Source organism: Engraulis encrasicolus, chromosome 15 (assembly GCF_034702125.1).
Source record: "Engraulis encrasicolus isolate BLACKSEA-1 chromosome 15, IST_EnEncr_1.0, whole genome shotgun sequence".
NCBI classification, from domain to species: domain Eukaryota; kingdom Metazoa; phylum Chordata; class Actinopteri; order Clupeiformes; family Engraulidae; genus Engraulis; species Engraulis encrasicolus.
This window is the reverse complement of record NC_085871.1, coordinates 38138659-38156158: the sequence shown is the minus strand read 5'-3', so window position 1 is coordinate 38156158 and position 17500 is coordinate 38138659. Positions and strand designations below refer to the sequence as shown.

Here is a 17500-nt window from a genome sequence, read left to right as displayed (position 1 = left end):
ACATTATGCTTGTGACACTGCTTTGACACTATTATGACACTGTCATGTAATGTGTATGATGCCAGCGTCACGTAAAGTGTAACCAAAAGAGAGTTCTCCATCCCATCCTGTTCCTGTGCCCATAATGCATTGCTACTGAAGTCTCTGTTCCCCCACTTTGGCAAGAGAGATGACGATGACGAAAGAGCGCAACCATGAGTCTCCCCAGCTGAATGTAGCTCCGCCTCGTTCTACACATCCATCTGGGGTAGCTGAATTGGAGATGTACTGTATTTCAGAAGGCAGGGCCTCATTCAGTTGGAAGAAGAGCGAAAACAAGTTTTCCACCAATAAATAGATTCAAAACTGTTCTATGTTCATCTTATAAAGGATGAATATGTGGCAGATTGCAGACGGACCAATGTTTGTCTGAAAGAAACCGTTGCTTCTGCTTCTGAAAATGTGCGTGCAAGTGCAACCTTTCCTGACTGGCTATTTTTGTTTTTTTTTTGTTTTTTGTTGTTGCTCCCTTCAAGTACCTCCAAGGTATTCCATGAACATAGCTAGGTTGACCTGCAGGAAGTGGTAAACCAGCTAAAAGATAGCCCATAGATGTGATTTAGTTAAGAAAATGAGGCATCCAGGCTCCTGTATTAGATGATTTACCACTACCTCAAGGTTAAGTTAACCTGGTTTACTACTAAGCGAGGTCCGTGGAATACTCCCCAGGTGAGATCCCAGATGAATTGTGTAGAACTCAGTGGAATAGCAGGTGGAGCTTGGCAGAGCTACATTCGTCTGGCGAGACTTTGGTTACAGGTATAATGACGAGCGTGGATCTGAGCAAAATGAGGAATGCCTGGATGGATGGGAACTACAGACAGACACATAAAAATATTGCACTCCTCTTCTGTTAATATAGAAAACAGGCATAAAAATAAACAAAAGATATAACAAAACAAAAACAAAACAAAACAAAACAAAACAAAAAAGTAACAGTCCCTTGGCATTGAACATGGTTTCTCTCCCTTTTCACGGTACAGGATAACATTTTATATTTCTGGGGAAAAGTGGGGAAAGTGCAGGGTTTCAGGAGAGCTAGCCCACATGGCATGTCCAAGTCCTGAACATGTCAAATTTACTGCACAAGCGAATTCATATTTGTGTAAAAGAAATACATGATGTAACGCCTACCCTGCCCATTGCACACGCAAGGTTTTACTCACATAATTTAAGTCTATGGCCCATATTCGCCTGGAAAAAGTCTGATGACCAAAAAGTGAATAAAACCTTGCTTGTGGAATGGAGGTTATTGTGAAAAACCCAACATTTTACCAAGTTGTAAATTGAACTAACATTTTACTACATTGTAGACCAATGCAACCGTTACTGTAGAATATACTGCAGATGTGTGCAAAAAAAGTGAATTTGTTAAAATTGTTTTGAACACTACTAATACCGCTGGCCCTCTGCCAGCCCTCTGTAAAACAGACCCAAAATTGCAAAAATAAAAACAGATGCAGATGAGTGAAGGTGCATCTAGAGTCTAAAGATGGAGGTGAATGGTTTTTTAAATCCATTTTTACTCTACATTGTTCTGTAAACACTGACAACTGTTACATTTTACAGTTAAACATGGGCCAGCATGGTTGCATTTTCACTGCAACCCACAAATTAAAACCGTTCCCTACACACAGTAACAAACTCAAAACCTGTTTTTTCTTATTTTATTTAACTAACCAAATGTTTTTTCCTCTGTTTACCAATGTAGAAATAGACAACTGTGGACTGACCTAAAACTACTATCTTTTCAACGTAAGACATTGGGTATGGGCAAATCTCACATGTCACCTGCCAGAATTTTGATGTTGGGACAGTTTCCCTTTCAGACATGCACACACACAAGATAGGTCCTCGTTTGTTGCTATGGGCAACAGGGCTTGCTTTCCACTCTGTGCTCACAGGAAACAACGAATGGATGAGATGGACAAAATGGACGCATCAAGACAAATAGACATCTGGTCCTGGTCTCAAATGTTTGCTCTGCCAGTCACATGGTCTTGGTGGCCAGAATGAGACAGAGAAAAGGAGAGAGAGAGAGAGAAAGAGAGAGACGTAGGCTACTGGTTAGTGGAAAGATCTGACCGTGTCATAGGTTCAGACTAATTCTTCCAGCTCCAACACAAGGCAGCCATCACAGTTTAAAAAAGTCACCCTGATGTCCAACAGATGGTGGTCAGGGGGAATAAGAGCCTATGAGAAATAACCTTCATTTTTCACAACACAGTAACGATATCTGTTGGGAGAGTCCATTGAGGATCTTCCTCATTTCTTTTTTCCCCTCAAACTTCCGCTCTATCTTCAGCCTGTCCACCTATTTTCCCCTGTCCCCTTTTTCATTTTCTCACAAGTCTTATTGTGGCGCCTTGAAGTCTCTGTTGAAGCATGTGTCCATTCCCCCCTTTTTTATTTCTCCTCCTTGCCATCTTGGAGTTGGTGACTGCTAAACTCTTTTGACTAACATTGCCTGGATGAATGAGGATCTTCTGTCTTGAGTGCACTTGGCTGAAAGTCACATTCCGGCGCCTCATATCCGCTGAAAAAAATGATCTACCCATCCATTTTCACCTCTAGGTTTCCCTTCCCCCCATCTCTGAGAGTTCAAAGGTCGTCAGAGGTCATCGGAGGTCAAGGGGTAGAAGGTCAGGCGGTGGAGGAGGACGAGGGCAGGCCGTGCATGGGGACACTTCCTGTGGGCGTGCCACTGATGGCATTGAAGATGTGCAGCGAATCAGAGAGGGCGTTCTTAGCCCCGCCTTCCTCCACTGGGAAGATCTAAGGACAGGAAAATAAGAGGGAGAGAGAGAGAAAGAGAGAGAGAGGGAGGGAGAGAGCGAGAGAGAGGGAGAGAGAGAGAGAGAGAGAGAGAGAGAGATTCAGAGAAACAGAGGAGAATAGATGCAGACAAGGAGGGAGGAGGGGTAAGAAAGATACAATAATATGAGAAATGAGAGAGAGATAAAGACATTGAAAGAGAAAGAGATGGATAATATGGGAAGAGATGGACGAGTCAATGAAAGGAATAAATACAAAATGAGGATAAAATGAAAGAATGTGATATAAATGAAAGGAGAGGATTAGAGCAGTGTTTCTCAACCTTTTTGTAGGCGAGGCACCCTTTCAATTCATAAAAAATTTCAAGGCACCCCAAACCAACAAGCTGTAACATGGCACCGCATCCGATACCACATAAGCTTAGAAAAGTAACACATTTTGAGACGTCACACGACCTACGTTCGAAGTTGCAGCTGACTGGGGCGACCTATATTTACTTCATTGTGCATAAATAGCAGATGAAAGATTTCACTGACTAACATTAACTTATCAATTTAGACAAATATGTATTATATTACATAATTTATTTATCAGCCACATTTCCGCGGCACCCCTGTTGAGAAACACTGGATTAGAGGGATGACTCAGCCAGAGCAATAAGGAGCATATGATGGACAGCAAACTGAAAAAACACCACACAGAGTGCAAAACAAATTATATGAAATAATCAAGAAAAATAAAAAAAATTGAAATGAAAAAGCTTTATTACCATCCAATCTGCAGGCAAGCCCATGGGGAGCAGGAGAGAGAAAGCATTGGTGAGCAAAAGCAGCAAACTTATAGCCCACGTATACTCTATCTATACACAAAACACTGTAGCAACCAACTACAACATTGAAACATCTAACATCACTTGTAAGATCATACTCTTAAAAGCAAAGCATTTTTGATGCGCAAAGCTGCAAAAGCACATACACGTAGAGCATCTACAGTCAGAATAGGACATTCAAATAACACTGGTAAGTGTAATGTGTTTCATGTGTTCATTTTTCAATATTAAAGTGCCGTCTTTGCCCCACCCCCCCCCTCCACTGGGCAAGCTGACCCAAATGTTCTATTGATCTTTGTATCCCCAATAGAATACCCACTCACACACATGTGATTATGGTCACACATCAGTACAGTTTCTTTCCCATGTTGTGAACAGTTCTCTGATGACGGTGACTCTCAATATGATTCTCCTGCTAGTGTGTGTGTGTGTGTGTGTGTGTGTGTGTGTGTGTGTGTGTGTGTGTGTGTGTGTGTGTGTGTGTGTGCGCGCGCCCTATCTGACCTGTTTGTGCATGATGTTGGACAGTTCTCTACACTGCTGTGTGTGTGTCTCTCTCTCTGTGTGTGTGTGTGTGTGTGTGTGTGTGTGTGTGTGTGTGTGTGTGTGTGTGTGTGTGTGTGTGTGTGTGTGTGTGTGTGTGTGTGTGTGTGTGTGTGCGTTCTATCTGACCTGTTCGTGCATGATGGTGGACAGTTCCCTGGTCAGGTCCCTGTAGTTAGCCTTCATCTCGTCATGATACTCCTGCTGGTCCTCCTTGATTAGACGCTCATTCACACCCAGGGCCGTCCCACAGGCGTCCACAAATTGCCTGTGCAAAAATACACGTATGTTCATACTGGGGAGAGTAATTAACCAGTGCCCCCCCCGCATCCTCCTCCATGACTGAGGTACCCTGAGTATGGTACCGTCCTGCCATTGGGGGCTATCCCCTTGTACAGGTTAGGCATAAATGCAATTTCGTTGTGTGCAGTGTGCACTTGTATGACAATTAGAGTTGGAGTTTCCCAGTTGGGCTTTCATTTTTGCTTTCACTTAACATGTGGACAGTTTACTTTTTTATATACAGTTGTACTATTCTCAAAGCGCAAAACTAAGATGGCAAAACACTGAGTTGAAACACTATGTTTGTTTTTATGGACAAAAACTAAAATCCTCATAGTCTTCTACGATACAGAGTTAGAAAACAGCAAAGAAAGGCAAACTACAGCAGGAGGACATACCTGAAGACTTCTTTGAGCTGTTTGACTTTGTTGTCTGCGTATTTCTTCTGACAGGCGTCATCGAGGAAAGCTCTAGCGTAGGCTAAAGGACCTGCATTGACCTGCGGAATAAGGAGACCAAACAGAATCAGCACAAAGACACTCTGATCCAAGGCCTCGACAAAAAGAGGGAGGAGAAAGGTTGGATTTTGAAATTAAAATAGTTTACTCATACACGCTTGTTATACCTGTACGCACAGTTTAACAGACAGACATACAGACACCATGATGAAGCAAAGGCATAGATAGATAGATAGATAGATAGATAGATAGATAGATAGATAGATAGATAGAGAGAGAGAGAGAGAGAGAGAGAGAGAGAGAGAGAGAGAGAGAGAGAGAGAGACAGAGACAGAGAGAGAGAGAGAGAGAGAGAGAGAGAGAGAGAGAGAGAGAGAGAGAGAGAGAGAGAGAGAGAGAGAGAGAGAGAGCAAGTGCAAGTCCTACCTGTACACAGATGCTGCCCTGTAGCTTGAGCTGCAGTTTGATCATGTCGACCTCTGCAGCAGAGCAGAGCACCCGGAGCTCACACACCTTAGAGCTCATCTCATCTATGGCCACCTCAATGGGGCTCAGGTCCGTATGGTGCTGATACATCACCGCGATGCGCTTCTTCACATAGGGGAAACAATGAGTGGCTGGAGAGGAGAGGAGAGGAGAGGAGAGGAGAGGAGAGGAGAGGAGAGGAGAGGAGAGGAGAGGAGAGGAGATATGCAGAGAGGAGAGAAGAGGAGAGGAAAAGTGTGATAGAATAGAATAGAATAGAATAGAATAGAATAGAATAGAATAGAATAGAATAGAATAGAGGAGAGGAGAGGTGAGGGGAGGAGAGGAGAGAAGAGGAGAGAAAAGTATTTGAGAAAATGGGAGCCTTTCTAAATACAGTATTGTGCAATCATTCACTCATTCATTTTTTCAGTAATGAATGTCAACCAGGTTTATCTGGTTTTCTCTTGTCTAATGCCAATATCACTTGATTTAACTGTAGTCTACATGATAGTAGTGTGTGTGTGGAACATTGTTTACACTGTGGACTACAGTGGACTCTCGATAATGTCAATGTTGTTATGATGTAGCTGACTTAGATCACCAGCGATACCATCTGCACCACTGCAAGGGATATACTAAGTCTTGACATCCGAAAGATATCATGCACAGGAAATAGAGGGATCTGCAAATGCCAGAGCAAAAAACAAACAAAACACCCCCCACCCGGGAAAACACAAAGTTGAGGGTACAAACTTTTTTCACCAGCATCAGGGCGTTTCTATACAACACCTCTATCGGTTCATCTGTTATCAGTGGCCGCAGTAAAAGACGCCTGTACTTTTGGAACAGAAGTGAGCTGTAAAACCATAAAAGTAGTTGGAACAGTGCAGGGAACAGAGGACAGAAAGGAGCTGGATTAAAAGGCATTGGGCGATTGGGAGTTTATTAGAGTTTGATGGAGTGCAATAGACATGGGTGTGGATAAGAGGATAAGAGTCAGCGCTGCTATTTACGATGGAATTGATGATGTTGGGGTATCCCTGCCAAGTATCTATCTGTAGACAATGTTGCTTATGGGCATAGATTTCCTGATAAAACATATAGTCAAAATTTCAACACACTTCTAGTTGATTCTTCCCTAGAAATATAAAATGAACATTGCTATATTATACAGTATAGTGTATTGTTTGGCCAAGTGACTATCTGCAGAGCATGTTTACAAGTAGACATTTCCAACTAATGTCTGCTGTAAATGTGTTTATTGCTCTTCTGTTTTGTGAAAAAAAGGAACAGTCCACACTTTTTTGACTATGCGAATAATTTTCTTCTCAGTGTGTTCAGTACTTACATTTATTAGTAATAGAGTGATTAGCATAGCTTAGCATAACCACTGGAAGTAAATGGCACCATTAGCATCAAGTCGCAAGTGATCACTGGATGGAATTAGTACCATTGCTACGCTTAATACGGCTACTGTTAAACCAGGCAATCCAAGCACATAGAGAGGAGAAAATAAAAAATCCCATGTATTCGCATATTTTACCAGGGCGTAACTACATATGAGCAATTTCCTGAAATGAGGTGCACTGTTCCTTAAAATCTAGATTGAGGGCATGTTCATCAGCAATACTTCCTGCTATGCTTAGGTGTGCTATACGGTAAACACACTTATTGCTTTACTGTGTTTTTGAATATGTTACTTTATTGTATATTTATGACTAGTTGGCTTTTAAGAGTCATTCCCACAAATGATAACCTTATCTAAAATGGGCTATTCACAAGGCAATGCTTTCCTTATTATCTGCTGCCAAATTTAGATTTTAGAACGTTTTCCTCATAGACGGCAATGGCTGAAAAACATGGCTTGTAGTGAAAGCAGTGAAAAAACACAGCTCCATCTTGGTAGCTTTAACAATGATTATCCTGGACCCACCATTACTTCCAACGATGTTCCACAAAATTTTTCGATCATCATCAGTCTGTCTAAGCGTGATATCTCTGCCTTTTCAGCCATCACAGGATATTGAATGTGTGTGTGTGTGTGTCTTACTGGTGAGTACAGTGTGTGAGCCTGAGTGTGTGTCTTACTGTTGAGTATGGTGTGTGTATGTGTGTGTGTGTGAGTGTGTGTTAATGGTTAGTACAGTGTGTGTATGTCCGTGTGTCTTACTGGTGAGCACGGTGCGTCGTTTGCACTGCTCCTCCACGCCGCCTTGCTTCTTGCCCGACACGGTGAAGGGCGTCTCGAAGACGAAGCGGCGGATGTTGTGGCTCTTCTCGAAGTCGGTGCGTCGCTCCTCCAGCTCCTTCTCCTCCAGGTACGGGGTCACGTGCGTCACCTGGATGTAGGCGAACTTGGAGTCCAGGTCCTTGGGGTTCACCTGACAATCACATTACATTACACTTACATTACACTTTTATTACACTACATTACACGTTTATTACATTACATTGTACTTTTTAAAAATATTTATTTTTTTGGTGTTTTACTAGTTTATTTATGATAGGACAGTGGGAGATTTGGCTGGATATGAGTGGGGAGTGAGAGATGGGGAAGGTTCGGCAAAGGACCCGGGCCGGAATCAAACTCGGGTCGCAGGCTTGGCAGCCCAGTGCCCTACTGTTAGGGCTTCCGCACACCGGCTCCGACAAAGTGCTGAGCACTGCTGAGCAAAAGTTCGATTTCATTGTTTTCAATAGAACCCCGCACACTGGCGCCGATGTCCGCGGACATTCGCTGATGTCGTATAGCAATTAGAGAGAAGTTCTATTTTGTCGGCGCCGCCCATTGACTATCAATGCTATGTTCGTGTGAAATTTGGTTTGGGGGTCCGAATTATGTCGGAAGCAAAGTGCGCCGCAGTGCTGTCGGAGCCAATGTGCGGCCGGCCTTAGTGCCATTACATGACACTTTTATTACATTAAATTACACTTAGCTGACACTTTTTATTTATTCAAAGTCATTTACAGTTTTTCTCTCAGGGTATTGGTTATAGTCCCTGGGGCAATGATGTGTTAGGTGCCTTGCTAAAGGGCACTTCAGCCATAGACAGAAGTGATCATGTGGAATTTTAGCACCTAACCTCGCTTCACTTTCACTTTATTCATTGAAAAATTACATTGGATGTAATGCAAGCAAACACACACACACACACACACACACACACACACACACACACACACACACACACACACACACACACACACACACACACACACACACACGAATACTGAATAATATGTATGCAGTAAATGTATCAAATAAAACGTGCTGGGCACAGTGTCTTCTGGACAGTGTTCTGTGATTTACAGCTTGTGTGTGAGGACATTACACGTCTAGTAAAAACACACTGCGATAACAGCTGTCGTAAACACTGGGCAGTATCCTCTAGGTTTGGGAGGCAGACTTTGCCTTCAGATAGGTATAGGCGCATCTTGTCACCAGGCTAGGCAGGCAGCTGCTTGGGGCCAATAGCGAACAACAACTCACACTTTAATCCATTAAGACACACTGTTATACATTTGCTGTTACCAGAATAGCAATGACCAAGTTGTAGTGCATTACTAAAGGCCCATGTTCTGTCATCGTAGTGTAGCACTACGGTAGTTAACTTTTCAATCACTATTACAGCGTGCCACAGGAGGAACGGCTTGCACTATGGGGCTACACTAAAGCAATGGCGATTCTTTTCGACCGTTCATTGTTTTGAATTTTTGCTTGGGGCCCCAACTGACTTTAGAATCAGGATCAGCACCTGGGCAGTGACTCATGCTCCACTCACTTCCTCAGGAGGATGGACACGGGTGATTCCCTCTCTCTCTCTCTCTCTCTCTCTCTCTCTCTCTCTCTCTCTCTCTCTCTCTCTCTCTCTCTCTCTCTCTCGCTACGCCTCCCAGTATCTCTTCATCTCTCTGCTCTGGCCACCCTCCCTCTAGCCCTCCCTCTCCGCCTTTTGCCATCTCTCTCTCCACCTCATCTGTGCCTTAGGCAGAGGCACGCCGGTTCCTACAACAGCACTGAAGAACATTATCGCTCCCCCGCAGAGGAGACCCTTATTTGGCTCTGTACAGTATCTCTGCCTCTTTCTACACCCCCATCTCCCAAATCCAAACTCTGCCCTCTTTGATTTCTACAGCCACTCTTACCCTTCCAGAATCCTGTATCATCTTGACGTTGTCGGGCCCGAACTTGTCGGAGTAGAGCTTGAGGAGGCGCTGGGAGATCTCGGAGAGTGGCGTGAACTTGGGCTCCTTGTAGATGTACTCCTTACCGTCCTCATCCTCAAAGAAGCCCTGGGAGGCAATAATACACAATTAGCATGCACTGTAAAACATTGCAGCCAGTTAAACGTAAGTAAGTAAGTTGCCTTGCTGCCTGAAGTTTGTAAGTTAAGTCAACTTGAGAAAGCCTCGAGTTGAGTTAAATCTCGAGTTGAGTTACTTACTTGAATTGAGTTACAAATTCAAGGCAGCAGTGCAAATTACTCTTTTACTGGCTTGCAACGTTTAACACTGTGGGCACCAAGAGGACACACAGTAAACCATACAGTGTTAATACAACATTTATAATGTATTTTGTCTACTTAGTATTGAATTAACACTGCATATTTTACTTTGTAGATGGGGACACATCGCTTACAGTGGATAAAGGCTTACGCTATACATATTGCAATGTTGATTCAACTCTTAAGAGAGTAGGAGCAACTAGAAGAGTGTTGAATTTGTCTCTCTATGCGTTGCATTAACACTGCAATATGTACATTGAGTTTTAACGATCAGAACACACACACACAAAAACACACAGGTGCCTATAGATGTGTGCAGCTGTGATGCAAACGGTAAAATCCAATACTACTTGTCATCAAATCATCTGGCTTTAGAACCTATGCACTTCATACAGATAACTTCACTTCATGCATTCAAATGTGTGTGAGCTGACCAGTCTAAGGACACCGTAATAAAAATGCAGAATTCATCACTAATTCAACAATTCAACTCAATTTAACATCTTCTAGAGAGCATTTGTTCCCAAAGTACTCCCTAAGTGTTGAATTAACATTGCATTTTTTTACTGAGTGCGATACTGTGACAAGCACAAGCGACATGGAAACAAAAATCAAATACAATAAAATAAATGGACCATGCCCAATCCACCCAACACAAAGGCAGCACCAACAAGCAGGTGGAATAATAAAATAAACCATAAACAGTGAAAAACAACTTGCATAGAGAGAGGGATCAAACCACAGACCCAAGGAAGCACACACAGACGTTTGCATAACTCAAATAAACATATTTCTCCATTTAATAATATGTCATTATACCCATTAACCAGAAAGTATTCATGTTAAGGAGTTTTATAGAAGAGGAATGTCATAAAGTGGGGATGAAAATAGAATCATGCAGCAATGGAACACCACAGCCATCTGATGCCATGGCAACCCTTATGAGCATGGCGCATCACTCCACCCATGAGGAAATAATGTGGAGTTTTTACTGTCTGTAGTCTGAGAGTACAGTACACTTCCCTGTCTGTCTGTCTGTCTGTCTGTCTGTCTGTCTGTCTGTTTGTCCGTCTGTCCATCAGTCTACATCCATGCATCCACCCATCATCCATCCATTCACCCATCCATCCACTCATCCACCCGTCCCTCCATCCATTCATCCATCCATCCATCCATCCGTCCGTCAGTGCAGCCACTGTACAGTAAATGGGAGTAATTCTGTGCATTAGTGCCTGTTAAAGTGTCAGCTCCACTGCTCCCAGTCCTGCCCAGCACTATGCATGAACCTGCTTCTCAGAAAAGCCATAAACTTCCTTACACTGTATTTCCTATACGTAGGCTGTGACTGATACATGGAACTGCCTTTCGTTTTATATTGTTTGTTTCTGTGTGTGCATGCATGCGTGTGCTTGTGTGTGTGTGCGCCTGTGTACGTGCATGTATGTGAGCGTACAGTATGTGCGCATGTGTGTGTGTGTGCATGTGTGTGTAAATGTGCATGTTTGCTTTCGTCACAAATCTCTGTTACTAGAAAATCACCAGCTTTCCAGTTTCAGTTTTTCCATTGCTGCCCTAACCTTTCTTACCAACACACCACGCTTTGTTGCTGAGTTGCAGGTTAGTTTGGGAAGATGAGGGTTTGAGGTAAAAGCAGAGAGAAGCCCACAGTCAGGCAGAGAGAGAGAGAGAGGGTGGATGCCAATATGTGGACTCTCTTCCTCAACCTGTGCTTGTGGCCTCGCGTTTCGCTGACGCTTCGCCTCTGTGGAGAAAACAATAAAGTATCCCTTCTGTCAGCCTATCGACAACAACTTTTGGGGGACTATTCTTCATTCACCAAACCGATTGCAAATGAGAGAATGAATTGCGCATTTGCAAGATATTGAAATACACTTCCGTTGTCAGTGACGTTATCGCTAGGCCACAAACATGCAAGGGAGCAAGGGAGAATGGGAGTGCGCATACTGGAATGCACCCAGAGAGAGAGACAGGAGGAGCAGGCAGATGCAGCGGAGGCATCACACTCAATGGCAGCACACTCAATCTGAACCAGGCAAAACCAGCCGAGCACAGAGTGGAGACTTACCGCAGCCTGAACGACCGCAGAGAGAGAGAGAGAGAGAGAGAGAGAGAGAGAGAGAGAGAGAGAGAGAGAGAGAGAGAGAGAGAGAGAGAGAGAGAGAGAGAGAGGAGTGAGAGAGAGAGAGAGAGAAAGAGAGAGAGAGAGAGAAATAGAGAGAGAGAGAGAAATAGAGAGAGAGAGAGAGAGAGAGAGAGAGAGAGGGAACAGAGAGAATATGGTTAACTTTTTGATGAATGCATGGACATGCACTGCCTTCATGGGGTCTTCATGCAAAGGTCAGCACTTAACAATTAACTACATGCTAACAGGCCGTAATGCGTGTAGAACTCGTTAGTAATGGGAATATTATTGCTTCAGGTCAAGTATTGTTAATCATTGCTCCTCTTCTTTCCTTAGCATGAAGAAGGCTATCAGCAGAGGTTAAGGGTATGGACCAACATATCGATTGGTAGTTGCTTCAGTTGGGTTTGCTCACATCACATGTAGGTTGGATGTTTTTATCATGCCGAATCCGATGCTTAGCATGAGGGAATTAGTTATGTTTACAACTAGAGGAGTTGGATGCTATGAAATCTTCAGGTAAAATCTGGTTAACCTTTGGAGAGAATTACAGTGGTAAAAGGAATGTAACTTCACAGCAATGTAAGAACCTTCACATCTCCAACACAGCACTTGCATTGTGAAGCATTTATATGTCAAAATACTAGTAACACTTCTTGCATAGAAACGGGTGAGAAACGAAAACTACTTTCACCCCTGGAGTGCGGATGGGTGACTCTGGATGAGTAATGTACTGTACCTGTACCTTATGATTTCAAAACCCACATTTCTGCGAAAGGTGAGGGATTTTCATGCCTGATCAGCTCATTTTAAAACAGGGGCCGAGTCTTACTGTGTTAATCTCCAGTCCAGAGAGGGGTCTGTCAGGTGGTGCATATGAGTAACCTAGCCTGATTATCATCGAATTTCCCATCTCTTCGAGGCTTGAGCACCAAGAGCATAACAATTAACATTTCCCAAACAGCATGGTCACCTCCCTTTGGTTTTCTAATTGTTGTATGCTTCCCGACAAAAGTGGGAGGAGTTCCTGATTTTTCTGGAGCTCAGAAACAATTGTATCACTCTTGTATTGCCTGACTAAAAGCAACGCTGTCGGTGTTACGACACTCGGAGGGCACGGCCTGGCTACAGACGGGGGTCACTGGACGAGTAATTAAATGTACTGTACAGATGGTGTAACTTCAATCTGCTCACTACCGTGCCGGGCCGCGGCAGCGTACCGTGATCATTACACCCTGTGGCCATTCGGAATGCGGGGGGCAGTATAGCACCGCTTTTGCAGAGCAGCGTCTGCCTGTGTCTGTTTGTGCTTCCGTCCTTGCCCGTCCCCCAGTTTTAGTAGTAGTAGAAATACAGTCAGCAAATTGCATGTTTTATTTAGCATTGGGCATTTGATAGGGCATTTGATAATAACACAAGTGTGAGCCCTAAACAAGACCACAATGTGAATTTAAACTCGACTTTTTTCTGTCTTGCATTCACCGTCTCCCAATCCGTCCCTCACTTATTTCAGCACTATTCAAGCCAGGAACGGGTATCCTCAGGATACAGAGTTTGCATACCTACTACAATTTGAACCGGTAAAGACAATTAAAACCGAGTCAATCAGACAGGAACACCATTGTAATTAAGTGTGTCCCGTGACGCCAGCATGAGAGAGATCGAATTTTAAATTTGGCGACGACATTCTGTCTTCAAAACTGGCATCGGCCGCTTCCAATTTAGGACCATAGGCCTATTCAACCGTTTCCACAACCTCACTGATCACAGTTGCTTCATCTGTAATGCCAGGGCTAAGAATAACGAAAATAGCAAAACAGGGTATACTAATAAACCGTAATGGAGAGACTGAGGAGACATGAAATCAAGCGGCGGAGTTCGGACCATTTTGAGTGGACCGATGTCGCTTGCTTTGTGTAGCCCTATCAAGCAAGCCTGTCTGTCTCATTTGTGCGATGAGCACAAAAACACAAATTGAACCACTCGTATAGTGTGAGTCAAACAGACATGAACAACATTGTAGCCTAATGAAGTAGTGCCCCGTCATGTCAGCATGAGAGAGGTGATTTTACATTTGGCGACGACATTCCGTCTTTAAAACTGGCGCATGCCGCTTCCCCTATTGCAGGTTATTACCTGATCTACACTGTCGTTACCACAAAAAACAAGGTAGCACAACTTAATACTATTACTAGCCTATATATCTGGTAGCCTAAATAGTAGGTTGAAGACTGGGGTATTATTGGTGCACTGTTTTTTTTTTTTTTTTTGCGAAGCAGAGTAATCTGCTTCAGTGTAGCTCATTGTATGTTGATCCCTCCCTCAGTTTTAGGCTACAAGTGGAAAGAGTCAGCCAATTGCGCGTTGCACGTAACGTTGGGTATTTGATAATAACACAAGCGTGATCCCTAAACAAGACCGCCAGTCGACGGTGTTTTGTTTTCATAATTCTGTCCTGCATTCACCGTCTCAATTCCGCTCCTAACTTATAGGCTAAGTGATGTCTGTTAATTATTTCTGCACTACCTATTCAAGTCAGGAACGGATATCCTCAGGATAGCCTACGGACTAATAGGTTGAAGACGGTTTTTTTGTATTGGTGCTTGTGAACATTTCATCCTTTCAATGCGCTGTTGTGCGCGATCGACGGGATTCCGGTTAACTGGGGATGTGATGCACACATGACAATACATCTGTTACACCAGGTGTGGCTAATCATCTGTGATTAGGACTGCAAATTCAGTTGCTTCGGTGGAGATGCGAACCAACAGTATGACTGGGGAACTATGACTCCTTCGGAGGCTGGATAACCTGTCGCGCCACGACATGTCACAAAAGGCTGTGCAGTCCCGTGCACTGCACTGCACTGCACTGCTGTAACCCACCCCTCCCCCACAGACAAACATTCATGTTCTGAAAAGTTCAACACGTTCTGAACATTTTAGCCGCTTTGCATTAAGTTTTCGAGCAGACACTTGTCCACGGTGACGCAACATCGAAAGAGAAACGCTGTTCACAACCTAACTGAATAAAGATTTCATTTTTAAAAAAAACACAGCATTTCTATGAAAATGTGCTGGGTGACCACACTGCCTATGCCTATCCAGATGCACGTATAGCAACAACGAGAAAGAGAGGGAGAGACGGAGAGAGAGAGCGATTAGCGTGTGTGTGTGTGTGTGTGTGTGTGTGTGTGTGTGTGTGTGTGTGTGTGTGTGTGTCGGGGAACATTTGAAGTGGAAAAAAACACCCTCCCCCACTTCAGCATCAGATGTTGGTGGTCTACAAGTCAATATGCTTACCCGACTATCTTGTAGCCCAGTCATGAAGTTCATAAAGCCATCGGTAGCCTATAGGCCAAGTTATCCAAAATCCCTCCGCAAATTTCTGCATTGCCTGAGTTCATAGGCTAAAACAACTTTATTTAGGCCTGACTTATTTAGCTCACTTTATTAGCCTTATTTAGGCCTATTATCGTATTTAGCCTTTAACGTGGGCCTATTTTACAAAATATCGAAAGAAGGAAAAGACACGACAGACAAGTTGAGGCTTACTGATCGTAGCCTATTACAGCAAATCGAACATGCGCTTTATGAACACACTAGCCTGAGGGCAAACATCTTCTTGGCACTATTGAGATAACCAGGCCATGCAGGAATTCAACTACCTGGGCCCACACTAAAATACTGACAGACTACAATTGCTTGGATCTTCAATGGGTTTCGTGCGTCCGGGGGGATGGGTGGTGATGGCACGCTTGATGTGTTTTTCCCCACCCCATGCATGCACGCGGACACACAGGGTCGGGACATTCACCCAATGAATGACTGAGTGCGGCTAAATATGCCTGTTGCATATCGTAGCCTAATTATTCACACATCACGTCAAGTCACAAATTAGTAGTCTCTTGCAGTTGACCTATGCCAAATTAACGTCCTCCCTGTAAGGCTGCACTAATTCAAACAGGTAGAGGAGTCGGCTTAGCCTATAGCCAAAGTCTATAAAATGTAGCCTTTTTTTGTAATTTCCAATTATCTGGGCTATGTTTACGATAATGATTTGTTGCGCTACGACGGTGCTCAAGACAAGTTGGAACATAGTCATCTCAAGTGCTCCCATTTTATTTTGATCCTGCTTTAAGTCAATGGGCGAGAGGGACGGATGAAACGGGTGTTTCATTCGTCCCGACAGTGTCCCTTTTGCCTGTAAACCTGACAACTTTGACTTTTCATACTTTCGGATAGGCGATGTTAAAGTTTTCGAGTAAATCGCAGTGTTTCATTCGTCCCGAGTTTCATGAGTCCCTGCTCTCCCCTACTGCCTAAACTGTTACAGTTTAAATGCGTCCTCTCCAAACAGAGTGTGTGTGTGTGTGTGTGTGGGCGAGAGAGGGAGAGAGAGAGAGCGAGGGAGAGAGGCGCTTAATTCCCCGCAGAAAGAGCAAGGCGATGTCTCCAAATATTAGACAAATGCATCTTATTTTAGTTAAGTAGACATCAGGGATGTATTTTGCTTAATAGCAACGCCGACCTGATTGGTTCATATTGCTCTGAATAGCCACAGAAGGCTAGGCTATATTTTAATGGGTTTACGCGCGCGAGGTCATCTAACTGTGGTCACAGTCGCCAGGTGCTATTATGAGAGGAAAACTATAGCACGTTGGCAAACATTAAAGTCAGTTTAAGCCATGCATATGATGAACCAGTTTTCTTGTTTGAAAAAAACACACTTCCCGGTGCGCAAGGTGCATGCATTTCTGACTGACCCAGATGAAATCGCATGAGGAACTCCATGATTATGAGATGACATTGCATATATTTCCCAGCATATATTTCCCGGTGTCGTGCCGAAAAGTGAGTGCCTGCCAGAACACGAGTGCCCTCATTGAAACCAATGACATTTTTTGAGAGAAAATTATACACATTTTTGCAGAATGAATTACATAATTTATGAACTAAAATATGCTTATGAAACATTACTCGTCCTCCACTTAATATGAGCTATTTGAATGAAACTGTAACATTTGTTATGACAGTTCTTCGATTCTTTTATGGAAATTACTGAAATTGTAACCAGTTCTTTGTAATACTTCCAGAAGGAATGTAGATTCTTTATTGATAGGCTTTCCATCTTAAATTGTGTCGGATTTATCTGCAAAAATGGGTAACAAATGTCTGAAAAATTGGTCATTGGTTTCCATTGGTTTCAATGAGGGCACTCGTATTTTGGCAGGCACTCACTTTTCGGCACGACACCCCCTCTCTCTCTCTCCAAACCCAGTTGTACTTGGACTCACTTTTAACACCGCTGGCCTACCCAGGTGAATCGCAGCACACATTGTTTGCAGTGAGCCGTGCCGTGTGCGAGTGCTGTGCAACTTCACCCCTAACGTTTAACCTAGACTAGCGAGTGCAGTGTTGTAAATCACGTGGAATAAGTGCAGCGATTACCTGCGTAG

The 17500-nt window shown here is 43.5% G+C and overlaps 1 protein-coding gene across 1 annotated transcript in view; it reads right to left on the bottom strand.

The window, feature by feature from the left end:
- LOC134464050 (dedicator of cytokinesis protein 9-like) overlaps positions 1 to 17500 on the bottom strand; it is a 147064-nt gene that overhangs the window by 378 nt on the left and 129186 nt on the right. The window contains exons 48-53 of the mRNA XM_063217492.1: positions 9541 to 9687; positions 7565 to 7775; positions 5353 to 5543; positions 4867 to 4967; positions 4316 to 4454; positions 1 to 2814 (exon numbers count right to left, since the gene is read on the bottom strand). The exon at positions 1 to 2814 is cut by the window's left edge and continues 378 nt beyond it. Of these exons, the coding sequence (XP_063073562.1) occupies positions 2683 to 2814; positions 4316 to 4454; positions 4867 to 4967; positions 5353 to 5543; positions 7565 to 7775; positions 9541 to 9687 (921 nt within the window). The 3' untranslated portion in view covers positions 1 to 2682. The remainder of the gene's footprint in view (positions 2815 to 4315; positions 4455 to 4866; positions 4968 to 5352; positions 5544 to 7564; positions 7776 to 9540; positions 9688 to 17500) is intronic.